The 27,780-nt window shown below is 33.9% G+C and overlaps 4 protein-coding genes across 10 annotated transcripts; 3 read left to right on the top strand and 1 right to left on the bottom strand.

Annotated features, from left to right (window-relative positions):
- Window positions 1-276: 276 nt before the first annotated feature.
- On the bottom strand, window positions 277-13,733 carry LOC126815512 (uncharacterized). Of its 7 annotated transcripts, none has more exons than XR_007677953.2 (7): window positions 10,510-10,553; window positions 9,319-9,427; window positions 2,821-3,079; window positions 2,268-2,372; window positions 1,629-1,729; window positions 1,342-1,416; window positions 277-761 (listed from the first exon to the last, which is right to left on the bottom strand). XR_007677953.2 is itself a non-coding variant. In XM_050541198.2 (7 exons), exons 2-7 carry the CDS (start codon window positions 9,338-9,340, stop codon window positions 692-694), a joined length of 663 nt encoding a protein of 220 aa, XP_050397155.2. In that variant the 5' UTR covers window positions 9,341-9,427; window positions 10,510-10,553; the 3' UTR covers window positions 277-691. The 7 variants fall into 7 exon arrangements, 4 of the variants coding, with proteins under 4 accessions (XP_050397155.2, XP_055955573.1, XP_050397156.2 ...); XM_050541198.2 differs by having other exon boundaries at window positions 9,288-9,427; XR_007677954.2 differs by lacking the exon at window positions 9,319-9,427 and having other exon boundaries at window positions 10,510-10,551.
- LOC126815511 (cilia- and flagella-associated protein 70) lies at window positions 5,228-9,001 on the top strand. The gene has a single exon (XM_050541196.2). The coding sequence runs from the start codon at window positions 5,602-5,604 to the stop codon at window positions 8,953-8,955; it is 3,354 nt and encodes a 1,117-aa protein (XP_050397153.1). The 5' UTR covers window positions 5,228-5,601; the 3' UTR covers window positions 8,956-9,001.
- LOC126816049 (UPF0489 protein C5orf22 homolog) lies at window positions 10,781-12,659 on the top strand. Its single transcript, XM_050542172.2, has one exon. The coding sequence runs from the start codon at window positions 11,021-11,023 to the stop codon at window positions 12,269-12,271; it is 1,251 nt and encodes a 416-aa protein (XP_050398129.2). The 5' UTR covers window positions 10,781-11,020; the 3' UTR covers window positions 12,272-12,659.
- A 539-nt stretch (window positions 13,734-14,272) lies between the features above and the next one.
- Window positions 14,273-27,640, top strand: LOC126815166 (ATP-dependent RNA helicase DDX54). Its single transcript, XM_050540724.2, has 19 exons — window positions 14,273-14,574; window positions 15,493-15,607; window positions 16,080-16,150; window positions 16,532-16,717; window positions 16,964-17,013; window positions 17,467-17,508; window positions 17,855-17,950; window positions 18,429-18,612; window positions 19,014-19,145; window positions 19,997-20,207; window positions 20,638-20,772; window positions 22,026-22,117; window positions 22,735-22,870; window positions 23,320-23,393; window positions 24,294-24,482; window positions 24,766-24,908; window positions 25,755-25,967; window positions 26,566-26,672; window positions 27,372-27,640. Exons 1-19 carry the CDS (start codon window positions 14,326-14,328, stop codon window positions 27,638-27,640), a joined length of 2,694 nt encoding a protein of 897 aa, XP_050396681.2. The 5' UTR covers window positions 14,273-14,325.
- Window positions 27,641-27,780: the final 140 nt, after the last annotated feature.

Below are 27,780 nucleotides of genomic sequence, written 5' to 3'. Positions count from 1 at the left end.
TTGCCCGGACATAGGCATCACAGTCTACCCTTATTTCGAATTCCAACGCCAATGTGTACACGGGACCAAGGTCACATCGGACACTGTTCATTGCCAGATCGAAAAATCCAGATGAGCTTTCTCCTAGAACCTAAGACCTCCTGGTTATAGCAAGTCAAAGCCCTACCCACTGTGCCACCTCCCCTCCCCCACTTTGCTGTGGTGAATGGCTATGATGTTGGAAAAGGACCACCGATCACGATCTTTTAGTTGTACTTCTCTACACACTTGAGCATGTTCAGAGGAAAATAATTTATTCATTTATTGTATATGTATATTTTACGTTTTTCAAATATTTTTCTTAATATAAAATTGATATTCTAAAATAATAATAACACAATTTATACTTTTCATTGCCATGGACATAATCATGTTTATTCAGATATGAATCCAATAACATCGTTCCTTGAAAATATAAAGTAGTTTGATTCGATATTAATCCATAATGCAGCACTGCCAAAATACATTTCAAAATATGCAAATGAATTATTTGACTGTTTGGTATCAGACATTAACCCTTTCATAGCACATTTTGGAGCTTCATTCATAGTCCATAACATTTTAAAAGCGTTTTAATAAATAGTCATTGTATAATAGCACATTTATCACATTTTCCACGTATCAATAGCACTGTAATCTGGAAAACCTCAGTTCAGTCGTCTAGTATAATAACTTCAGGAACTTCCTGACAATGTTCATCGTCTGATTCCATCTTGGACTCCCTGTAAAAATAACAATATGTTGAACATATTTATTTATGGATAAAATACTCATTTATGGATAAAAATATATACAATGCAATATACAATTTAATATTATAGCATTTAAATATTTACATTTCCTTGAGAGTCAACATTTAATTATTTACATTTTCAAAGTCAAATTTTTTTTTATATACAATGTGTGAATTATTTGTGTGCGTTGGTTTTGCGACATTGTCTGATCCCAAATAAGCTATTTACAAAATTATTACCATGTGTTAAAAACCTCTCATCACTCACAACTAGAAGTGTATCCAGTTGATTCACAACCCGACGCTCAAAAGATGGGTAATCATATTCATTATAGTGTGTATTCACAGCTGTGGTATCATCCCACCCACTATGCATTCACACCTACCATGTATATTCGCACCCACTATGTATATCGCCCACTGTGTATTATGTATATTCACACCTACCGTGTTTATTCACGCCAACTTTGTACATGCGTATTCAGTCACTACTATTTCTAGTCTATATAAATCCATAATTCAAGCATCATAAATACTTTATTCACAATAGGTATAATAAAATTACTTACATTGTAGATGATTGTTGAGTTGTATCAATACTGGTTATTGTATCATGTAAAACTGATGTAGATGGTGCATTTCCCCTAAAATTAAATAAGTTTGTGTAGCGGGGAGAGAAATATATATATTTGAAAGCAAGCGTCGACGGGGCTATATATAGTTTCAAAACTTGAGAAACCGGAGCCACTCTTAGCTAAATATATAAAAAAATATAACGTCGAAAAGTTATGTCAAAAATACATGAAACTATATGAAACACCAAAGCTAAATGAAAAATAAAAAAAAATAAACTCACCTTTTATAAGCTCTAATAACAACACTAGCTCGTTTGAAAATTGCATTTCTAACCAAATCTGTATCTAATTCCTGGTTCAACGTTGGATTCAATAGGAATACCTGTAACAATATATTATAAGATTAATATGAATTCATATTAACGTCAATATTGATGTATTGCAGTTGAATAACATAAATAATTCATAAATCAACATCATATTACGATTTAACAAAGTGAACAATAACATTACAAAATACCATCGATGCTGTTGAAAAACAAAAAAATAAAACGCAGGGTGAGGTGGGGGGGGGGGGGGGGGCACTCCGGGCCCTCCCATGTTCAAATTCCGGAACACAACCATGAAATGGTCGGCCTACATAATATGCATGTGCAATGCAGCAGTCGGTAGACCAAATAATGAACAGGAATGGAAAAATTATCGACGTTTAGGGTTGCCGAAAATCACTCTAATATAATTGAAAACAATAAAACAAAAGTATAGATCGGTTCTCGGGTATTATAAAATAGATTGTATGAAAACGGGGAGCCAAATAGATATCCATAGATTGATATGGTTTCAATCGTGTTACATGAGCATGGAACCGAGTCTGTCGGGTGGATAGGCAAACCGCGACCCCAAAATTTAATTTGCGTTACCTGTCGTATCGATTCCAACAACAATTCTCCGTACTTTATGGAATCTTCGATCTCATCGTTTATCTCTACGTGTGAAAGGTCTGCTAAAACACTTCGTATACAACTCTGTAAAATAGAAATAAAATAATTTTGTAATTTCGAAATACGATTATTCCAACACAACCCAATATATATAACTATTATTGAGATATTTACCCATCTCAAGAAAACAAAATGCATATTTTTAACCTTCGACGTTATTGACGATATAATTGATATCATAAAATTGAAATTTGAAAGTAAAACATGTTGACTTTATTTTTCTCCTTTATTCGTCACCAAAACAACTGTATCTAATATTAAATATAATTTTGTCACAAATGGCTGTTGTATCTCAGGTGCTTTATAGCTAAACGTTAAATTCTAAAATATATTGAATAAATTCATTGATGCAAAATGGGTGTGTCAAACGCGGGAATCCGGTGGGGCATTTACCACGGTGTGATGCATACTTTTAAAGAGTTGAAAAAGTTTCTTTTCCATTTAGTAAAAAATCAATAATGAATTTCCGTACCGATAGAAAGTTTTTGGCAGTTCTTTCCTCTCTGCTACGCTCACTTCTTCTCGTTGCAGAAATCAAAAGTTCTCTTTGAAAGGTCTTTGGTTTTATACATCCAAATATATGATATTGTCCAATGTATCGTCTAAGTCGGTTGAGGGGGGAATAAAATTCATCGGATCTTAGTAGACAATCAGGAAAATCACGTTCTAAGTCATCTCTTTCATATTGTAGTTGAATTAATTCCGGTACAATACAGTCAGTGTAGATTTTTCTAGGTGGAAATATAAAACCATATTCATCCATGCACATAAGATCCTCACTAGGTACGTAAATAATACTTAAAGACATAATAATAGATTTCTTGTAAAACAGACCCGGAAGAAATTAAACTTGATTCAGATCTGATGAAAATTTCTATTGGGGGGTATTTAAAGGGGAAATCTACATTTGACAATATGCGAACTTATGATTTTTGGAAAGGATTAATAGGTTGTGAAGAACTTGGTCTAGACATACAGGCGGTACTTATTCTCCTGATTATGCGTGGTCGTTGTTTGGCGACGGACACTATTATCACTTTAGGGAAAAAGTTGACAATACTGATTGGCACGTGATTGAGTAAAGCGAATGTGTAATGTGAACGTATATTCATTTACTATAGGCACAAAATGGAGATAAACACTACTTTATCTTTAATTTATCAAAATATGGCCTTTAAAGCAATCAGATAAATCTTTGGATAATAAGAATATCCTAATTCTTTGAATACGGTTATTAGAATATTCTAATTCTATGGATAAATTAATTTTGCCAATTTCAATTGCTTCTTTTTCCACTTAAAGATACATTATGGGAAATTAGATAAAAAGCTGGCATTTCTCACTATAATAGTTAAACACTAGATAATGTAAAGGGAATTTACTTCAAATTTCAGTCAAATTGATCCACTCTGAACCGAGAATTTAGCGATCGAATTTTGGATCTAGCCTCGATCATCAGCCTACTAAATTCGGTACGATAAAAAAACATAGTCTCGATTATCCACTTTTTGATTTAATAATCAATGAGCGTTGAGTAGCAGGATCGAATTCTAATCCAGTAAATATCGCAGGTTCGTGATGACATCGAGAGTTGATTATGGTCTGGATAAGTTAATTAATGTCTAATTAATAATGTAGATTATAACATTTCAGACCTAAAGAAAGACCTGCAATTTGCATATTTAGCTATTGCATAATGTATGTTTAAATCTATAGACAACAATTATTTTCTGTGGTAAAGGAGCTAAGTCTCTAACTCAATATTGTCCATAATATTCGAAAATAAACAACACGGAATGGAATTCAATATTGGTCCATTTTAATCAATATTGATAGGCTACTGTGATCTTGCTGTGGAAATATGGGATCCTAATATCCATTATTTAAATGCAATTAACATTTTAAAATTAGTACACGAGTCGTGTATCCTATGGTTTCGGGCACCATTCGTAATTAACAGTCAAAAATATCCTACAAGACAATGCGGAAGTTATTATTAATGGCTGATTCACAAACGACAAAATAATAGCCTAATTAAAAACGTGTAGAATAGATGACCGTTTAACATTGATTAGAAATTACAATATTATAAATATTTTTTTTAAATGAATATAAATCACTTTTTATGTGCATTCATATTACATTAATATGTGCTTATAAGTTATAGATCCAATTTCGTCTATTTTAAGGTTCAAAAGACACGCCCTTTAAATTTTATTATCTTTTAGCCTTTTCCTACATCCATTTATTAAAATATATTTTCCTTTAAATCGGGGGATTGGATGACCGAATGGTTAGCGCGTGTGCGTTGTTTCATAAGGTCTGTCATTGAGTCAACTTGCGGTGTTTCGATTCCCTGGTTGTAGGCTACATTACAAGATGGATAGCCTGTCCAACCTCGTGGGTTTTCTCTGGGTCCTCCAGTTCAACCCCCCCCCCCCACACACACACACTGCTAAAGACCCGTACGCGCATTGAAATATGAAATTGAACAATATGTTAGACCCGAAATGACCTAGTTTGTGTCGAGTTAACGTTACCCCCCCCCCCCCCTCTCTCTCTCTCTCATTTCGTCTCTTAAACTTAAGTTAATATCAGAAAAGGAATCAAATATTTTTCAACGCAAAAAAAATACAAGAAAGGCTGCAAAGTCAAACAAGGGTATTTTAATTTTAATATTATGAACGATATCTCTTGAACATTGGCCTATGTTTTTAATGTCTCCATGGTATCATAATGCCATAATGGAATGCGCCCGGCTGATTGAGACTACTGTTGCGAAGATACACACCGGATGTTTACATCTAAATTATCTTGATCAGTAGGACTTATTCTTAAAAGGAAATAGTATTGGATTATTTAACGACCGGGTAATCGAGATTATAATGGCTGTCAAGAGTTAAAATTGTTCACGTTTTTTTGTCAATCTAACAAAAATAAAGGATTACTGCTCGACAGACTTTGATTTAAAGTCTTTATACTCGTGGAAATACCCCTTAGTGAAGTTTTAACTTACGGAACTAAATTTGGATAAGGACTGTGAACAATTTTAACAACTTTCCCACCGGTTCGGCACTCTATCAGTCTATCTATGTGAATCGTGATTCGTGCTGAGTGAGTGAATTCATTCATTAACAAATCTCGTAAACGAAAACTCTTCTCAAAACAATTACAGAAAACCGTTACGTTTATCAGTGTTTGACAATACAATCAGAAGTCAACTAGCCAAGTGTAGCCCTAGATATTTATAACCATGACAGAAGTGGAAACCGCGATAGTACGGCCACCCGAGCCTGTAACAATATCGATTGTGAGTGCTAGAAATTTACGAGGTCAAAAAGGAGATGCCGTCAGTGTTGTTATTAAAGCTGAGTTTGGAGAAAAGGTTTTAGGGGAATCACCTAAAATAGACAGCTCAGCAGATGAACCAGCAGAAGTAAATTTTAATGCAATTCTCAACTGCGCCTATGATGATCCTCACGCTTTGGATGAAATAGCTTATAAGCCTGTAGTTTTAACAGTGATTGAAGTGCTACCAAAAGAAAAACGACAAAAGGAAGAAAAGACTCATTTATTGGGACAATGTACTGTGGATTTACTCCCCTTAGTTCGAGGCGAGACCAAAGTCAGCTACACCCTACTTGTAAATGCTGTACCTGGTTCCCCATTAGAGTCTTTACCAGCCGAATGCCCCCAACCTGAAATAGATGTAAATATATCTGTACAGGAGCCATTACTGGTTGATAAACATCTTAAGAATGGAAATCTGATCAAAATCACCATGGAAAATTTACTTAGCCCACCAGAAACGTGGACACTATCAGGAACCCAGTACCATTATGCTGCTGCTTTACCAATTCCAGTAACAGAAGACAAAGAAGCTCCAATTGTTTTTGCAAATGGTCAGTTAAAGCCTGGTTCAGACAAAGAATTGCCAAATAAACAGAAGAAATGGAGTAAACCTGGCAATGCTCAAGGAAATGCTGTTTATATTCCTGATAGTTTTGTGGTGAGTGAGCCAATAGAAGATGAAGATGGCGACCTCAAAGGCAAAGACGACAGAGAATTTAGACTTATTGCAGAAACTGAGAAAAACAGGGTCAGCTGGACAACAGAAAGGAGATGCTTTTTAGATAGTGCTGCTACGAAACATCTCCAAGATGAAATTGCCAAAAACCGATTATGGCCCGTGGAAGTAATGAGGTTAGCTCAAGCATCTGGCGGAAAGGGTAAAAAGGAAGAGGAAGGTGGCATCAATTTCCACGGTATTGCATTTGTGAATCTGGCACCATTACTTTATCCTGGGGTCAAAAAGATAAGAGGGGCGTACAAAGTTTGGCCATATTCTGATCACATTCTACAAGAGAAAACTAAACGAAAGGGAGGAATATCTGATGAAGCTTCTAAAATAGCTATGAACATCCTGCAACACAATTCCACCTCTCCATCACCTAAAAAGGGTGCAAAAGAACCAGAGAAAAAAGATGTGAAAAAAGGAACGTCCCAGACAGTAAAATCGGACACAGGATCAGAATTAGATGGACAACCACCAGTAAATGCTGAAGGACAGATGTATGTTGAGGCCAAATCTTTTGTTATGCTAGAAATTGCCCTAGATCGACCCCTCATTCCAAAGCGTCAACCAGAAGAACTAGCTAGAAAAGTTGCTGAATATATTCCTCAACGTCCTCAATTTCCTAAAAGAACCGACGGTGCCCAGAGATCTGTAGAAGATTACCATGGACAAGTAGCTAGTGTTGCAAACCTCATTTTAGATGAATTTAGAGGGACTTTTGGAAATGAAGAAACTAGTGGGGAGCTAAATAGTAACGAAGACATGGAAACTAAACGGCAAAAGCTAATTTATGAATTGAATTCTTCAGGGAAATATTTTGCCTTTAAAGAACAGTTAAAGCATTCTGTGGTGAAGATTGTTCGTGAGAAGTACTTGAAAACAACCAATTTCGATGACAGGCAAGAATTGCAGACCTTTCTGAGTGAGCTGTACGTTTACCTAGTTGATCAGATGCACTTGGCACTAGGTGATACTCTGGATGTAGGAGACCAGTCCCCAGTACCAGAACCTCTCACAGATTCCAACCAACTCAAACATTTTGCAAAGGAAGCAGAAGTGAATGAAAATTACGAGTTGGCGTCTAAATATTACCAAGAGAGAATTGCCCGAGAAAAAAACAACGCCGATAACTGGTATGATTATGGTACCTTTAATCTTCATATCAATGACATTACTAAAGCCGAGGAATGCTTTAAAGAATGTATATCCATTAACCAGAAGCACTTGTACGGGTTGATGATGTACGGCGTCGTTTGTAGCCTTTTGGATCGTAAAGAAGAGGCAGAAACATTTTTTGAAGCTGCTACAAATATTGATCCAAAAAGTATCCGAGCGTGGACGATGTTAGGATTATTTTATGATTCTATTGGAAACGACATTGGGGCTGAAATGGCGTACATGGAAGCGAATAAACTGAATCATTCCGCGGCTGTCGCGGCAGCCAAAGTAGCCAAAACAGATACGAAAGAAAAAACAAACCTAACGCCACCAGGTTTAGACAACGAACCAAGCAAAGATTCTGAGGTATTAGGTGACTGTGGATTATCAGTTCCACACATCGACATCAAATCCGCCTCCACACATGACAGGACAGCTCTTACGTCGGCTAAATCATCACATAGATCGATTGACCGACGTGGCTCGTCGACCAAGAAATCTGACAAAATCCCTTCTGCATCTAATAAAGCGAAGGGTCAAGAACATACGACGGGGGCCCTTTCAATTTCACGCCCGGCCAGTCAACAGAAGGCGGCCAGTATGATGGGAACCCCCCAGCCCCTCGATGATACCATTGAGGATATTCCACCAAGAGAACCAACCCCTTTGCCGACTTGCAGTATTTATATGCAGACAATAGAGTGGCTTTTAGAAGCTAAAGCAGTTCCGTTTGCCGAAAGGGCTCTAGCACACGAATTACTGTTACCCGGAAATGGCCATGGAGGACCATCAATAGATTATCAAATAGCTTTGGCACAATTAAACTTACAGAAACGCTGTTTTAGTGAAGCAGAAAAATGTCTTAAGATAGCTCTAGAAATGGAACAACAGAATCCGGATGGTTGGGCATTGATGGGCCATGTGAAATATTTAACAGGAGACACAGAAACCGCTAGAGAGTGCTTTGAACGAACAATATCATTTATTGGTGATGCTCTTGAAATGCATTCTATTTATCTACGCTTGGCATCTATCTATCTTTCTGAACACAAATATCAAGATGCGAAAAATGTATTTTTAATGGCATGTAGAAAGTCGCCCTCCTGTGTTTCATGGCTAGGTGTTGGAATCGCCTGTTACAGATTAAACGAATTGTTAGAAGCCGAGGATGCGCTGTCAGAGGCCAATATTTTGAACAACAGCGATGCAGAAGTGTGGGGTTATCTTTCTTTGGTTTGTTTAAAATGTGGTCGACAATTGGAAGCAGAACAGACTTACAAATATGCTTTAAAACTGAACCTACAGGACAAAGCTTTAATAAATGAAATTTACGAAGTTCAACAAGAAGTTGGTTTTGGAAATCCCCAATTTTGAAAAAAAAACCAACAAAACTTTTTCATTCAAAATTTAAATAGAGTACCGATCATTAACGTTTATTAATTATTGTGTTGTCATATCTATTTGTCGTTTGGATAACCGTTATTTAAACTTATTTAACAAATTATGAAAATCGGTAAATACATTATACAGTATTTAAATTCAAATAAACTTATATTTCCGTGAACTTAAAACATCTATCATAATATGTAGACCCTTTATTACTGTATACCACCAAAATGTACATAGAATATTTTAGAGAAAATGCTTTATATTTATTTGATATTTATATTATTTTGTAATATTGTTAAAAAAAACCTATTATATACACTTGAATAATTTGACTGTGTAACTTATTACTTTCTGTGATAAAACCATACATCTTTCTTTTTAACTTTGAATCCCCAGATGAGCTCTTGCTGACCTTGTGTATAAATTCTCTTCTTGTCCGTCCTGAATAAATTCTAAGCTGCAACCAAACACATAAAACGAAAGGCAAAATCAAGAAAATAGTGAGTAGCCACAGGCACTTGAAGGGATTAATCCCTTCAAGTGCCTGTGTGAGTAGCATATACAGGATTGTCGCACATGGTACCCACCATAACTATAATGAAAATCATACACAGACAGGGGTTGAAATAGGGTTAGAATGAAGACGGGCATCCGCTATAATGCAGTGTGCAATGGGGAAAATTTTGCCCAGACAGTGGCAATACAGCCTACTCTAATCTTGAATCCCCAAAAAAGGGTTCTTTTAACCAAACACGCCATTTTTGGTCACATCCGAAGGCGCTACTTGGCAGGTCCTTCGTCCTGCACCAATGCACTCAAGGGGGAACCACGCCTGAAAATCCTGGGATCGTTCCTGGCACATTCAGGTTTAGCGAGCTAGCGCATTACTTACTGAGCCACCGTGACTCCCACCCCAAAATCAAGTAGGACATATTATATATAATATGTATCTCAAAAATGTCTTAGTTGCGGCCAGTAGTGTGATGTTTTTGTAATTTGTGTGTTAATAATTTCCAAACGTCGTTTTGAAGAAAACTTATTTTATACGAGTCGTGCGGTGCTGCTATATTTTAGGCCTTTTTTGAGTGCGTCTCTGAGTTCGATCATTGGCTTTGCCCGGGAATAAATCCCTGTTGTAGGTTTTACAAGGTAATAACGAGATACTTTGAAGACAGCTGTTATAATGGGCAAGCCAAACATTTTCACTGAAGTACAATTAGCTTATGTACCAAATTACCCATAGGGGCCTATAGTTTTGTGCGCTATAACTATCCTAACTTTTCAGTAAAATCACTATTGTTAAAATAGATAATTTGATTGGTGAAAGGGGGTGGGGGCTCAGTTTTTAAGGTCATATTTGACATGGAACATCCTATTTCTGCTACCACTGGACTGATAGGGACGGACGGAGGCTATCCATATGAATATGAGGGAAATTTAGCACGTAACGCCAACATGTACACGGGACCTCGTTTTGTTGTACCATAAGAATGACTAGACACGAACCCGAAACCTGGTAGCGAGACAGTTTTTACTCACTGGGCTAATACCGAGGCTCCCAATTAGAAGTCAAAATACGACTAATAGTAATACGAGTCTAAATTTTTATATGAAATATGAAATTCCGGACATTTTGTTATATTCCCCTTGAAATGTTCATCCTTAGATATTTAAATTATTTATTTCCTGGCACATTCATAATAACAATTTAGAAAATATAAAATTCTGGTCGGTTTGAGAAAAGAAAAATAATAAGCCAATTACTAAAATTAGACTACTTTCAATTTACCAATCACGTGATTTCATTGCAGTCACGGTCATCCATTTTTTGACTAGGTTAGCTTGAAAAAGACATAACGAAGCGTTACTGTTATTTGAACAAATTGAATCCCCGTGCGTCTCATGTTATAAACAGTGGCATAGTATTGGTATTATTGTGAAGCAACTTTCCACAAAAAAGGTGTTTGTTTTCGTCGGTTTAGTCCAAATAGGCCATATTATAGCCATAGCCACACAATTCACTATCAGCCAGAGCGAAAGCCAAAGTAGCATGGCTAGTTTTTCTGATCTTAAGGTTTTTTGCGTAGAAGATCACCACGAAGTTGTACCACATATTCACAGAGCAATAGGATCTAAACAACTGCCTTGGGAAAATGTTGTTATGGTTCATTTTGATTCACATCCAGATTTACTTATTCCATTTAATATGGAAGCAGATGTGGTTTATGAAAAAGAACAGTTGTATGACAAACTCAGTATTGAAAATTGGATAATCCCTCTTGTTTATGCTGGACATATCAACGAGATTATCTGGCTAAAACCACCTTGGGCAAACCAAATACCAGATAAACAAATTACATTTTTAGTTGGTAAATGTAAAGAAACTAAGGCTATTCGAACAACTTGCAAGGAAAGTTATTTTGTAAATGAACTCCTATATGTGCCTGAAAGTCAACTAGAAAATGTCAAGACTGTAAAGTTGACAGTTATTACAATAACCACAGATCATTTTTGCGATTTATGGGATGAAAAATCAGCCTTAAATCAGCAAGAAACCAAACCTACTAACGAAACAATATTGTCAGAGGGTCTCGCATCTGGTAGGAAAAAGATTAAGTTGGACAAAACATCTGAAGTGACAATAAATGAAACCACTTCTACTCTTTTTAAGGATTTAAAAGTAGCTTTAGCAGGACGAAAATTTATTTTAGACATTGATCTCGACTTTTACTCAACACAAAATCCCTTTAAAGATATGTATACTGAAAAACAATACAACATTCTGAAAAAATTGTATAATTGTCCACCTGTTACAGACTATTCAGAAGAAGGTATAGATAAATGTGTGAAAAATAGGACAGAACAACTTGTTTCTATTAAAAACTGTTTGATGAAATGTTCAAATTTAACAGAGAGTGAAACTCCTTGTGAAACATTTTCCTCAGAAAGGTTTACTCTCATAACAGAACTTGTTGAAGATATTCAAAAGACGGCAAGCGACAAAGAGAAAATTGACTGGGAAATGGTACATGAAGCTGGATGTACCATTGATGATAGTGAATTACCTCATCATATCAGTACCACAGAACAAATAAATCACTTAATCCAAGTTACAAAAAATGTATTAGAATCTCTACCTAGGCCAACCTTAGTGACATTATCTCGATCCAGTGCTGATGACTATTGTCCAGTGAGTCAAGTAGATTATATAGAAGAAGCTGTATATATGATTTTGGAAGAGGCCTATGTATATGTTAAAATAAAACGGATCTATGAAGAAAATTTATCCGAAAGTGATTGACATTGAACATTAAAATAAAACGGATCTATGAGGAAATTTATCCGAATGTGATTGACATTGAACATCATTGGATATTATCTTTAATCAACAAATTAAAAAAGAACCACTTAAGTTGTGTGAAATATGAAAGTGATGATTTTATTAAATTTGATATGCAAACTGTCAATTGATGTTCTTCTTTTTCTATACTCAACCTCACAGTTTGATTAAAAAATTTAAAACTAACATTATTAGGTCAATTGATTTAGGAATTGTAATTGTAAAGAGATTGCTCTATTTTGAAACAAATACCAGATCAACCAAATGATTTTTTTACTAACATTTTAAATGAAAATGGTTTTGATCAGAGTGAACACTACATTTGTAAAACATATAAAAAAATAAATAAATAAACACCACCACTTCACATTTATTGAAAATTGTTTTGTTGATGATGATAGTAATAAAAAAATTATAATTGATATATTTTGCATTTGAAAATGGTAATTGTGGTCCTTGGAACGAGTGTACTTTAATGGGCATTAATGGGTTGGTGGAGTCAAGTGGTCTAAAGGTCTGCCATTGAGTCAATCAGTGGCGTGGTTTCAAACCCAATCTTGTATTTGACAAGGAATAGGGTCGCCTACCCAACCTTGTGGGTTTTCTCTGGATCCTCTGGTTTCCTCCCACTAATATAGACCACTACGTACAGGCAAATTATTGAAATAAAATTGTATCATTTTAGTCCTGAAATGACCTAGTTTATGTTAAATGGACATTAAACTTCATTCCTGGCTATCTCTTGAATGGTATCTACTTCAGAGCTGGGGTAATGGTAATGGAAATGTAATTAATTACATTCCAAGAATCATGTAATGATAAATTACTTTTCAATTACATTTTGGCACATATAAATATTTCCAATATAACTAGCCTTAAATTTTATAGCACGAAAGAAGTACATTAAGTCTATCTGACACAAATCCAATTCATTATAATGTAAAAAAAAAAAAATAATTTAAATCTGTTTTAACAAATTATAATAAGAAGGCATTAAACATTTTCTTTTCTTTTTTTATGGGTATGTAAAACCCTTTTTTAGACATATAACTTAAAAAGTGGATTTCTGAAAAGATGTATATTGTAATTAAAGATTAGTGCTAATTTGCAGGCAATCACTCAGTCAATCAGTTAGTTAGATTAAAAGACAATAGTCTTACTACACTTTAATCTTAATCTCAAGGTAACAAGTGACAAATCAAACAATGGCCTAAAACAAATATATATTTTGTTTTAGAGTCATGCTGATTAATTCATCAGTAATACAATTATTATAGACAAACTATTTGGAATAATTAAGAATTTTATAAAATTACTTATGAAAAAAATACAGATAATTAACTATACTTACAATTCATTTTTCAGGTCATACAGTGAAGACATCAGTTTTTGTCAAAACTGCCAGTCACTTGAAAATTTGCCTTGATGTTATAATATATAAAGATAACAATTCATACACATACATGTATATCTATTATTATGAATCAAGGATTATTTTGAGTTTGATTTTGTAGGCACTCATGGCAGAAAAATAAGGTTGTCTCTTATATTTTTATGAAAAATGTTTTTTTTATTTATATAGCCATAAAGTAATGGTAATTAATTAATTTCAATGTAATGGGTAATGGTAATTAATTACATTGCTAAAAATGAGAAAGTAATTGTAATGATAACATTTAAAAAGTAATGGTAATGTAATTAATTACATTGGCAATGTAATTGCCCCAGTCCTGATCTACTTTTCCCTTTAAAAAAGGTAGGTGGTCACAACCTCAAACATAGATTTCAAGAATAGGAACGTCGCATATTAAAATTATCACGAGCAATTGACATAAACGTGTTTTGTAAAGGCACTTTTTCAAAAGGAGTTACCTCACATTCTATCTCACATGGGCGGTCTGATCCCAGAATATAATGAGAGTAGCTCCACCTCTATAGCTCTTTAGAAAGAGAGTAGAAATCGGTCCAAATAGAAATTTCAGCACGTGTTGTTGTTTACTAATTAATTTGACAACATGACAAACGTAAAAGCTAAGAAATCAACTCCGACCAAAAAGTCTAAAATTAATGGCAATCGCAAAACAACCAAACCATCCAGTTCCTCGGGTAAATTTAAATCGAGTAAGAAAAAGACATTTCCAAAGAGAAAAAAAAGAGAAGATTATGATGATATTGATGATGATAGTGGCGATGACGAACAAATAGGAATGGAAGACGATCAAGATGAATTGGAGGTTGTTTCTGACAAGTTTTCAAATAAAAAGGTATAACTAGAAAAATTATAAATGGGGCTGAACCTCTTTTAAAGCGTTGCCATAAAAAATAATGTCTGATTTCATAACATATAAATTCATTAAATTGTATTTTTGTAATACCGGTCTTTATTCTAGTTCAAGTCTAGTTCAGCTCTGTAAGTAGGTCTGATTACACTCACCCTGTACGTTCAGGAACCGTCCTATGGTTAGCATGTGCGCGCAGTATCATAAGGCCTGTCATTGAGTCAATTGGCGTGGTTTTGAATCCCTGGTTGAACGTGACAAGGAGTAGTGTCGCCTGTCCAACCTCGTGGGTTTTCTCCGGGTCCTCCGGTTTCCTCCCACTGCTAAAGACCCCTACACGCAAGCGAATTATTGAAATAAAATTAAACCATATGTTAGTCCCGAAATGACCTAGTTTGTGTCGAGTGGACATTAAACCCCATTTGTCACTCTCTCTTCTCCCTCTCTTAATGATCACAGTGGCTAAGTGGGTAAGACGCTGGCTCGCTAGCCTGAAGGTCGAGTGTTCGATCCCTGCATTGGCCCTGAAAGTTCATCCAGATTTTCCGACGTGGTTTCCCCTTTTCAGTGATGCAGGACGGAGGGCCTGACAAGGACAGCTGTCTAGTCCTGCGGATGGTACAAAAAACCGAGGTCCTGTGTACACATTAGCGTGCACGTAAAAGAACCCTTGGCAGTTGGAATTCGATATAAGAAGAGTAGGCGGTAGTGCCGCTGCCTGGGCAAAATTTCCCTCATCGCACACTGTATGGCGTATGCCTGTCTTCATTAGCCCAGTTTAGGAGCAGAACAGTAGGACGTTAAACCCCATTTCATTTCATTTCTCTTAATGACAAAGCCCACAATTACTAACTTAATGATAATAGTGATGATGACTGTACATTGATATTTTAATTCCTTTAGTCTGAACACGATGAAGAATATGAAGAAAATTTTGAAGATGAACTTGCCAGTACAAGAGATCAAGTCAAAACTCAAAACAGAAAGAAAAAGAAATCTGGTGGCTTTCAATCCATGGGTAATTTAGTATTCTCAACATAGGAAATGCTGGGCTTTGGGATAAGGTAGCAAGTTAACAGAGAATGGAAACATTGATATGTCTTAATTTTACTATTTAATTTTGTTTATTTCTTATATTTAAGACGCTGCCTGCCAGAATGAAATTTGAATATAGAGTTTGACACCAAGTACTATCATTAACAAAATTTTGAGTAATAAATTGTTCAAATCTATCAATTATAACTTAAGTGATGACCATTATGTTTTACATTAATGTACTTAATAACCTAATAGCTATAGTATTTATATATATATAATTTATATATATATATAGTTGTGCTTTTATACAGTTAAGATAACATCATTTTTTCGGTATTTCCTATGCTGCATGCATTCACGTAATGCTGTGTGTCTCAGAAAATATACTTTTAACCTTAGAATATATTTTAAATTTTTCAGGAGGTAAATGAATATCTTTAACTGTATTTCAGGACTTTCTAATAATGTATTCAAAGGTATTCAAAGAAAAGGCTATAAAATACCAACTCCAATTCAAAGAAAGGTAAATTACTCGTACATGTATTTCTATTATAGTGGGTAAAATATGTTTTAATCAATCAGCTGGTACATTTCAGTAAGTCGTTTAATTTAGAGTTAATTTCCAAAGTGCTTTAAACCCATTTCAAAATTTCAATAAAGACAGGCCATTTTTTTTTCAGTAATATCAAGAGCAAAATAATGAGATTGTATGTTTTTAAAACAATGTTTGATTTGCACTTTGTAAAGTAGACGTTGTTTCATTTATCTGACATAATGATTTTGAGAAAAGGGGGGGGGGGGTCTAAATGACAATTGAAGTGCTTTAGAAAATATAGAATTATATTTTGTATCTAATAAAATCTATGTTATATTCTTTTTTCAATTGATCTGCTTTTCCTTGCAGACAATTCCAATCATCATGAATGGTAAAGATGTGGTTGCTATGGCAAGAACAGGAAGTGGTAAAACTGCGGCTTTTCTGATACCAATGTTTGAACAGTTGAAAATTCATTCTTCTAATGGTGCCAGGGCTATGATAATGTCACCAACGAGAGAATTAGCTTTACAAACTCTAAAATTTACAAAAGAGGTAAACATAAAATTGACCTTTGCTTAAATGTTCACAAGAAGATAATGGGTCTCAAAAAAAGAACCACATTTAAGTATGCTGATCAAATTGCAAAATATGACGAAATAGCTCTTTTGGTTGGATATGATTGCCAAAATAATTTATAGGTTGGTTGTTATATTTTATGTTATCAATCCCATGTTGTTTCTAGCCAGTATTGATACCGACCGAATGTGTATTTTTCTTATACATATCATTACTTTTCAGATTGGTAAACAGACAGATTTAAGAGCCGCTGTAATTCTGGGTGGTGATAGGTAGGTTTATTTGCATCTCTTAGACTCTCAACATATCAGAATACCTGTTCAAATAAACGTAAATTATTCAGATAATGTTAACTGACAACAGAGTTCTATCAGGAATGTATTGAGCTACGATGTAGTTGCAGCGTTTTCCTCAGTATGTATTTTGAAAAAAAATAAAATGAATGGCTCATGCTTTTGAACTCATTGATTTTAAAGTTGCTTTTTTGGTATTTTGTCTTAGCTAAATTATTTTCCTAGCCTTGTGGCTATGGTTGGTTGTGTCAGCAGATTGAACTATGAGTCAGAGCACAAGATTAGACATCAAAATTTTGCAGAATATGATTTTCGATTGTGCCTGATTGATATGTGAAAATGTACTCGTAATATGTGGGCTTGGAGCCAAGACTCCAATATATTCACTATTCAGGTGAACTGTTTTTACAAAACATAACATTTATTTTACAGAATGGAGCAACAGTTTTCAGCACTGCATGAAAATCCTGACATGTAAGTATATTATTAGCATCTTAAACCTCAGTAAAGCCGAAAAGAATAATACTAGTGGAAGTCAACCTCAGTATTAGGATGTTTTCACGGTAGCACCATAGATAAATACTCTCAAACACAAAAAAATTAAAATCGACAGAATGAGGATGTTTAATATTACACAACTTTATGATGCAGACATGGAGTATAAAATGTGTCTTTAAAAAATCTTGGGCCAGTGAAAGTCAGTCTCAGTATTATATAATGTAACCAAGTGTATGGTTTTCTGTCGAACATCCAAGGGTTTCTCCAGCACCCCTCAACGTTTATTTTAGAAAAATAATGAAGTCATTTATTTGTTTGACAGAATTATAGCAACGCCAGGAAGATTTTTACATGTTACCATGGAGATGAATTTGAAATTGAAATCCATGGAGTATGTGGTGTTTGATGAAGCTGATCGGTGAGTACTGATACAGATAAAACAAATCTATATTTACTCTTCTTCACCAGCAGATTATCTTATTCAATAGCTCAGATTCTTTTACGAAATGAAAAATTAAACTACTCTTTCTGTTCTGTATGTTAATGATACAGGAGTGGGATTAAATTTAGCTCTCATCATTGGTCAACTCTGTTCTATAATTTGTAGATTATATGATGCTAAAGTACAATGTTAGTTTTTAATTGTTGATAGAGCCTGCTATCCCAGACCCCTGGGAAAATATAGAAAAACAGTTGATTACTGGTAGAATATAGATTAAAAGTTGAATTTCAACTACTTTTGATATTAACTACAACAGTTGTGCCTCTTTGTTACAAAATCTTGATTATTGTCCGATCTTTCTTAAATCTATATAAGCTGTTAAGCTAATAAAAGCAGGGACGAAGTTAGTGGCTGATGAGCCTGTATTGCAACCAATGTTTTTTTTTCTTTAAAGGTTATTTGAAATGGGATTTCAAGAACAATTACACGAGATAATTCACAGATTACCTGATTCGAGACAGACCTTATTGTTTTCTGCTACACTTCCTAAACAACTGGTGGAATTTGCTAAAGCTGGATTATCAGATCCAACGTTAATCAGATTGGATGTAGATAATAAACTTAGTGAACATTTAAAGGTAAATTAATTGTGAAAAATATATATGGGTATTGTATTCATTGATAGAATAAAACAATCCTCAGTTTTTTTAACTGTAAAGATGGATTCCAATCCAGTCCTGTTACAGTAGTGAGTAGAATTGTTACGTAATTAAATATGGTGAACAAAATATGTTGACTGATGATTGAAAAAAGTAATTATATTCCAAATAACATTCAACTCGTAAATTGAAAGCTAAAGCATCTTAGAGATGGCTTGGCAGATTTACCTCAAAATATGGATACTATCTAATTAGTACACACCTGATGTAAAATCAATTCAGATAGAGTGAATGTCTATTGTGACATTAAAACTCTAAAACCAAGTATTCCTTTTGTATTTTGATTAAAATTAAACTCTATATTTTAATTTATTTTTCAGACTGTATATTTATCATGTAGATCTGAAGATAAACCAGCCTTATTAGTCAATTTATTACAGAATATAATACCTAACAGAGAACAAGCCTTTGTGTTTGCTGCTACAAAACATCATGTTGAATATCTTAATTTGGTAAGCACAAGTTTGAACAAAGACTAGCTGGCTGTTTGATTTAGGCCCGCTTTTCATTTACGTGTTTCCGTCAGCTGAAAAGTGCTGTGTTTCTGCTCGCAACTTTTTGTATTTCCATGTGTATGGAAAAATTTCTGAAAAGTTTGGAGAATCACATGTAAATAATGTCATAAGTGAAGATTTCTCTTTATACTGGTATTATGTTAACCTGTAAAACTAGTATATAAAGAACGTGAATTGCATGTGTAAAGTCGCCGCCTTTTATAATTATACCATATCAAAAAATCCCTGTGAAAATGCTTACATGGAAACGGCCTATTACATTTGCATTAGACCTACTTTTTCGCCTGCTTACATGGAAAGAATTTCAAATCACCTTGCAGAAAGTAACCGAGTACTAGCCAAATTTGTTTCAGGACACTTACTTTTAAGGATTTTATGTACGTCTACATCGTATATTATTATTGCACCCATCATATCATTCATCAGCAGTAATTGCTTGTTGATGCAAAAGACAAATGTTGAACAAGATGACAGGCCTGACAAAGTCTGAATTCGTGACTGATATTGTCTCTGACAGGTACCTTATTTCCAGGCTTGCAATTTTGTAAAAACCTGACGTCATTACTTTTATTGACGATATGTTGGATAAAAAGATGTTTCCTTATATCATTTTGTTCTTTAACTTATCATGTCCCAACTTATATGTATCTGGATTCTGGATATCAAATGCATACATTTGACTTAGTCATTGGTTTGTGTTGCCTGTTTCTATTGACAGATGACAATATATGTTTGCTGAATTCTTTAAAGGGTGTGCATGATTCTATGTATGTTTTTCCTACTTTCAGATTTTAGAAAAGGCTGGTATATCTTGTAGCTATATTTATAGTTCTTTAGATCCAACAGCTAGAAAGATAGCTGTAGGTAAATTTCAGATGAAGAAAGTAAGAGTTATGATAGTGACTGATTTAGCTGCTAGAGGAATAGATATACCTATGTTAGATAATGTTATCAATTATAATTTTCCTGCAAAAGCTAAATTATTTGTACATAGAGTAGGTAAGTATATTTATAAATTTGAATTATGTTACAAATAGATTATTTTGTAGCTATACATGATAAAGAAATAGATAATATGCTAAGGATAGCTAATTTATTCTAGTCTACAACCTTGGCTCTAATAAAAGCTGAACTTATGTGAAAGTTAAAAATCAAATGACAATTTCTGAAGTCTTTACAAAAATGACTCTGGTACACATGCATGGACAACAACAGCTTGCATTTGCCTATAAATATACTTCTGTCAAATAATAAAGTCCATAAATTGTAGAAAATTAAGAACAGATGGAATTACTGCTGTCCTGGCAAAATTCTCCTCTTAAGCATTGCACATGTGATCATAGAATGAAAACGATAAAATATTCGTTAATCTCAAAATGTTCTTTTCATTTTATATCATGTTGATTGTCTGTATTTTTGTATATTTTAGGTCGAGTAGCAAGAGCTGGTAGAACAGGAACAGCATTTTCTATAATATCACCAGATGATGTACAATATCTGATAGATTTACACGTCTTTCTTGGGCATCCATTAAATCTTGTTACACCCCATGCAAAATATGATGGTATAAATATGTTTATTTTTATTGATTATTTAAACTTTACAACAAATTTAACTGTGTATACATGAATGAGTATCTTTTTTGACCACAATAAAGTTGATAGCATGTTGCTAGTAGGTCCCATTATTAAATAGATTTGGACTAAATTATATAAAACTTGTTACATCATAAAAATCATATAAAAATTGTAGGGATGTATTTGTTACATGATCATACAAACTGAGAGGGTTACACCAAATATAGGATGTTTTAGATATTTTCAACTGTTAAGAGTCCAGTTTAGAAATGAAAGTTTTCAAAGTACAGTAAAAGTAACAATGCATCATTTGCATTTTTCACTAAAATATCAAATTTGTCACAGCATAATCAATGCTAATATATACCCAGATTGATTATTTAATATGTAATTAAGAAAAGAAAATCAAAATACCAACACCAGATAAAACTCCTGGCTTGGATGTAATCAGATTTAAAATAAGCCTATCTTTTGTGATTATTCTTAAAAAAAATGGCTGCAGGCTTATTAGATAGTGAGCAGCATAGTTTGATGAAATTTTAATTTAGCATACATGTATGATATAAATACCTAACCTAATTGAACCATTTTTGAATGATATTCATCTTTCACAGTATTCTAGTTTGCTAGTGATTCCTATTGCTTAAATGATGCAAAGAGACTTTAAAGGGCTAATCCCAATAATTTTTTGGAGAATAAAACTGTTTAATTTTGTTTTAAAATCCCTTAAAATCCTCTACCTAAGGGCCGAGCAACTAACTCAATATTTGTGATAAGTTTTCAAATAACTGAAACCCGTCAGTCTCAATCTGGAAATGGAGACCGGTGTCCCAAGCTGTATTATTCGGTGTCTAGATAAAAACAGACATTTTTTGTATAAAAATAATGTGTAGGTGAAATTTACCTTTCATTATCAAGTACATCATTTGGGTCATTCACTGCATAGACCGCTCAATGAACGGGAATCGATTATTAGGTCTCCCAACGAAAAAATTGACCCGAAATCTTAAAAGGGTTACGTGTCCGGATAAGCAGTTTTGACGGTCAAGTCCAAACGACTCAATATTTTGAGCTGAAATTTTGAGATACGGTCAATACACCATTCCTCTATATTTTGGCGTTTAAATTTCATACATACTCAGACTTTTATTTTTGAGACTCTGTTCAAATAAGGGATAGTCCCTTTAATATCAGTGTAAAATGAAATGGTCAAGTACATCAGTTATTTATTATTTTATAGATGAAAGTGGATTATATGGAACTTATCCTGCTAATTTCTTAGAATCAGATGTACAGACATTACAACAATGGCATTCGGAATCACATGATATGGTAAGTATACCATTAATTAGACCAAAGTAATGTAACATATTTATGTCTGATATGACATATTACACTAATTTAGCAGTCTGATATGACATACTAAACACTTTTTGAAATCAAGGTATGTAGAAAAGGCAAGCTCGTAAGTGAATCAAAGTCAATTGTCAGTCTCTGCAGTTCAGTTTTCAGATGCAGGTGGCAGTAGTTCAGCTGTCCACTGCAGGTGGCACACAGAATTATCTTTTTTGAAAGTGTTAGGTTTGGTTTTCGTTTAAATTGTTTATTTTTAATTGTGATGATATGTGTATACATATTTAATCTTTCAAATATTTCTCTACGGATAATTATTAAGATGGCCTGAAAAATCAAGGTCCCTTGCTGAAACTGTTAGTACACAAGAAAGCCCACTTTAATGTTTGATTTCAAAGATGAGTAATCAGAAACACTTTTGTCAGTTCAAAATTCCACCTGCCCCCATCTATCCACCTCCCCCCACCTCCATCTCATGCTTATGTGCCCATAGCAGCATAACATATAAAAATTAATATATTTTAGTCTCAGAGTGACTGATGCCTATTTTTTGTCTTTATTCTAAACGGTTGGATATTCATTTCTCCTCATTCCAGACTGAAATGAAGAGAGTATGTAGCAATGCCTATAAACAATATCAAAGATCACGACCCAACCCAGCAGCAGAATCAGTAAAACGTGTCAAACAAATGGAGAATGATGGAGTGATATTAGGTGTTCATCCTATTTATCGTAAGTTAATTTTGGTGCATTATATGTTTTATGTTGTTATAGATAAAAAGTTTGTTAAATTCATCCAGTTTGATATCAGTATACACAAATATGCTGGGCGATCATGAATGAACAGTTCACAAAACACTGCTGCTTCAAATTTATTCAGTTATTAAGGATTTACCACTGTAAAAGTGTAACTTACTTGATCAAAACCTTTGATAACATATAGGAAATTTTGTTTAAAAGGCGGTGCCATTTCACTGGCTGTATTATCAAGGTCAAAGATATTATCATGGTGTTGTCACAGGCCTAGATAAACTTTTGATAAACATGTCTTCAGATTTAATTGAGTGATCCACATAATAGAACAACCTTTTTCTCATGGTTGAAGGTAAGGGACATTCATCTATCATATATAAAATGGTAATGCATATTTATAATATAAAATTATGGTTGTATATATTTAGGATCGAAAGTCAATGATGGTGATGAAGCACAACAAAAACTGTTAAATGCCTTAAAAACATATAAAAGTCGTTCAGTAAGTAGTATTTCTTTTTGTAGAAAATTTCTACAGACTTTCTTCCATCTGGATATATATATTCTTAGAAATGTATTCACAGTATCAGTGACTACAAGATTGATCATATTCTTGTCTTACAGGGTCAGGACTGTATAGCACAGTGAATGCTTACCGAGGATTCATTCTCTTCAATCAACATGTGTTGTTTATTGCTTGCAGGGGGTTGGTGGGTGGCCGAATGGTTAACATGTGTGTGTTGTATCATAATGTCTTTCTTTGAGTCAATGTGAAAATGAGTAGGGTCGCCTGTCCAACCTCGTGGGTTTTCTCCAAGTCCTCCGGTTTCCTCCCACTGCTACACACCCCTACACACAAGCAAATCATTGAAATAAATTAAACCATATGTTAGTCCCGAAATGACCTACTTTGTCATGTCGAGTTCATGTTAAACCCCAATTCTCTCTCTCTTTTTATTGCATACAATATCTGTGTCATATCTGCAGGGTTATCTTATCAGTTTTGTTTGTGTGTAGTGCAATCCCCTGCACTTATACTTGTATTGTAAAATTTATAGGGGACATATATTGCTTTAGCAATACTCTCAGAATGCTTGATTTATAATTATTTTTACATCTTATGGGGGGTTGGATGGCCGAATGGTTAGCATGTGCGTGCTGTATCATAAAGCCTGTCATTGAGTCAACTGGCGTGGTTTCAAATCCAACCTTGTGGGTTTTCTCCGGGTCCTCCGGTTTCCTCCCACTGCTAAAGACCCCTGCGTGCAAGAGAATTATTGAAATAAAATTAAACCATATGTTAGTCCCGAAATGACCTAGTTTGTGCTGAGTGGATGTCAAACCCCATTTCTCTCTCTCTCACATCTTGTTATTATTTTGGTTTTTGTCTATGATATTTCAGACCGTATTTGAAATGAGTAACACAGCTAAAACAAAGAGCTCTGATATAATGAGAGAAAAACGAGCTAAACATCAGACGGTGATATCATCAAATAATAAAAGATCGGAACAATCTGTAGATGAATCGTCTAGAAGAAAAATAAAAAACACACACAGTGAAGAAAACGAGACAAATGCTGATCAAATACAGGTAATTAAACCAAGCCCTGTTCAATGTTATCAATATTATGATCCATATAATTATGTTTGTAACTTTGACTAATCCAGATATCAAGCCAAGTGATTTCATGGCTATAGTTACATATATAAAAAACATTTCAAGTACAAAAAGGTGAAGATATTTCTAAAAAATAAATAAAAAGTAAACATAATTTACATTTTATTGATCTGACTGTTCTCCTTGACAATTGGATAATTATTGATTTGTAGGGATGATTTTTCATGTTACCTAAAACAAAATTTGTTGTTTCTAGTCAGTGTTTAGTACAGTCATAGATGGTAGAGCTTCAACAAAATATAACGACCCCAGCAGAAAGAAGAAAAAACGAGAAAAACTGGGACGTGATGAAGAGAATTATTTATCTTATCAACCTGCTGATTATCAAACAGAAAAGGGGTGAGTTTTATTTTAGATTTAACGTTTATTACCTGTTGTTATGATCAAATTTTTTAAAATCTTCTTTTCATTTCAGTCTTAATCTGAAACTTAGCATAGTGAAGGTTCTGTCTAATTTATGTTTTGTTTTTTTCATCTAACAGACAAAATCATTTGTTTTTGTCAAAATCAAACTTTGGCTGTCATGTATGTAACAGATAATGTGATTGAATCAGTCATTTAGACTTATTAAATGAGTATTATGGAAGATTAAATAAAGAGCTGACAGTTCTCACTATAATAGTTAAAAATAGATAATGAAAACAGAATATGATGAAAATTTCAATCAAATTGCTTCACTCTGAAAGAAGATATCAGGGATTCCATTTTAGGCTAGCCTTGAGCGTCATTACTACCATTTGTACGATAATAATCAAAGTCTTGATTATACATTTTTACGGTATCCAAATCCACTTAATATCGCAAGCTATTGATGGTATCAAGAGTTGATTATGGTCTTGATAAGCTAATTAATGTCTAATAAATAATTTAGATAACATTTCAGGCCTAAAGAAAGACCTGCAATAGGCAAGTTTAGCTCTTGCATAATGCATGGTTAATTAACATTTAAGTGACTTTTAGATATATTTTCTGTTGATTAAGCTATTATCTAAGGATGTAAAGTGTGTCAGTTATCAACAGTATTTTAATCAAAATTGCTCCATAGTCCTTATGGGGCAATGTCAGAATATCATATTAGGATGGTGGATCCATAGCTAATTCAAATCTTGCTTTTCTCAAATAAAAATATGTAAGCCTTTGGAGTTTGAACTTATGTATTTTATTTTTATTCTTATTTGTTGTTAGGTTTAGTTTAGGAGGATTTGATCGTGAAGTCGCTGGAGCAGAAATAGAAATAGTTGGGGACGATGTTGATACAATACGTAACCAGAGAAGTCAATCGAAATGGGACAGGAAGCGGAAGAGATATGTTAAAGATGGCGGGGGTAATGATCCTACTAAAAAGAAAATACGAACAGAAAGTGGTGCTTGGATTCCTGCTTCATATAAATCTAGTGTATATCCTTTAAATATATATATATATGATTGTTTTTTAGACATGTATATCCCATTCATTGGTCAATCTGATTGAAATAATATATATCTAAATTACGTTGATTGAAATAGATAAGCAGTCAGCATTGGTATTTCGGGAGGCCTTTCAGATGGCTCAATAAAATCTTCAACTATAAAGTTTGATGATTTTAATGGCTGATTCTTTCTAAAAAAAAAAACCTTCTGCATCCCACTGTCGTAAAAACAATTTAGAGTTATTTAACCTAGTGGTCTAAAGTGCTGTTTTACTGATCCCATGTCTCTCTCTCTGTCTGTTCAGTAGGAATGTACATGAACAAGGAGAAAGTTGAGCTAATGGAATGAGTAACTATTTTAATTAGAATAATGACAAAAGGAAAAAAATAGCTGTCGGCCATTTTCTAGAAGCTCTTTTGTTATTTGAAAAAGAACCCCACTATTTGTAAACCAACACAATATTTTGTCTGGAACATGACATAAATCTGTTTTATGTCAAATACATCTTTATGAAAGTTTTTAAAATTCATATTATATTGTACATTCAAAGATATTTTCATGTTATTTGTCCTTGACCTATGTTTACTTACGATGATTGGAAGAAGAAGAATAGGATTGAAGATACTAACTTTGATGATGATAAACAACAACAAGAAAATAAACATTTTACAGTCATGGGTACTAATAGAAGATGTAAGTTTCTAACATTTATTATACACCAGTCTTAAAAATACATTCCCCACAAAAGTATTTACAGGGTAGTTATTTACAATATAAAAATATGGTAATTTTGATATATATGGAGAGTAGAAACACCCAGTCGTACTAGAAAAATACTGTAATCCCTGAATAACACAAATGGAGCACAAAAGACAAAAAATATGCGGGTATCTCCTGGAGTGACGTCAGGAAGCACTTATTATGTGTTGATCTAATGGCTAATGGTTGTGAGAACATTGAGAGGATTAAATGTACTGTAGACTATGCAATTAAACCACAGAAAAAGATGGCAGAGGATAATCCATGAATTTACTTAGGCTTTGATATTTATGATAAATGGACAGTGACTAACGACAGATACAAGCTCAAAATGGATTCTCCCTTTATAGAGTCATGTGATAAAGATAGATTCTCGCTGCATGGGGTACTTTTCTTTGGATTAAAATGTTTTGAGAGAGATTTGAAGCAAACATTTGATAGATAAATAAGTTTGAATATGTTTTCAGTTGCAATATGTCATCTAATTCAAACAGTTTGTAAAGCACTTCAGTCTGTTCATTTCAAATTAATATTAGAATAAAACCATCTTTCATCTCGAAGGAAAAAAACATATTGTAGAGGTGACTACATTCTAAACATTTTATTATTATATGTCTATGTATCTTATTTCAGTTCATACTAAAGGTATGAAAGGAGTACAACAAGTTAAGGATAAACAAAGATTTAAGAAGAAAGAAATAAAAAGTAAAGATGAGATTTTGAAAGAGAGAAGTAGAAAAGAAAGAATACATAATTATGAGAATTTTAAACATAAGAAAGCTAAGGGTGGTAGTAAAGGAGGAAAAGGTGGTGGAGGAAGAGGAGGAGGAAGAGGTGGGGGTGGAGGAGGAAGGGGTGGAGGTGGAGGAGGGGGTGGAGGAGGAAAATCTAGAAAGAAATAAAAAGACATTTCATATTCATTACTTGTTTCAATATATTTATAAAATCTTCAAAAAAATAAAAATATGTCTATTCTCCTCTGTGTTGTTTTATGAAGACAATCCTAATGTGACCAGCTGTAGCACAATGTGGCACATCTACA

The sequence above is a fragment of the Patella vulgata genome, chromosome 3 (genome assembly GCF_932274485.2).
Source record: "Patella vulgata chromosome 3, xgPatVulg1.2, whole genome shotgun sequence".
Classification (NCBI taxonomy): Eukaryota; Metazoa; Mollusca; class Gastropoda; family Patellidae; genus Patella; species Patella vulgata.
This window is presented reverse-complemented; position numbering and strand designations above follow the sequence as displayed.

Excerpts from the sequence above, each read along its gene's own strand:
- LOC126815512 (XM_050541197.2), bottom strand. The coding sequence starts at position 3,156 with ATGTCTTTAAGTATTATTTACGTACCTAGTGAGGATCTTATGTGCATG. Across the intron at positions 2,373-2,820 it reads CTGCCAAAAACTTTCTATCG|AGTTGTATACGAAGTGTTTT; the intron begins GTACGGAAATTC and ends TCTATTTTACAG. Across the intron at positions 1,417-1,628 it reads GTTATTAGAGCTTATAAAAG|GGGAAATGCACCATCTACAT; the intron begins GTGAGTTTATTT and ends ATTTAATTTTAG.
- LOC126815511 (XM_050541196.2), top strand. The coding sequence starts at position 5,602 with ATGACAGAAGTGGAAACCGCGATAGTACGGCCACCCGAGCCTGTAACA.
- LOC126816049 (XM_050542172.2), top strand. The coding sequence starts at position 11,021 with ATGGCTAGTTTTTCTGATCTTAAGGTTTTTTGCGTAGAAGATCACCAC.
- LOC126815166 (XM_050540724.2), top strand. The coding sequence starts at position 14,326 with ATGACAAACGTAAAAGCTAAGAAATCAACTCCGACCAAAAAGTCTAAA. Across the intron at positions 15,608-16,079 it reads TGGTGGCTTTCAATCCATGG|GACTTTCTAATAATGTATTC; the intron begins GTAATTTAGTAT and ends ACTGTATTTCAG. Across the intron at positions 24,483-24,765 it reads CAAATGCTGATCAAATACAG|TCAGTGTTTAGTACAGTCAT; the intron begins GTAATTAAACCA and ends TGTTGTTTCTAG.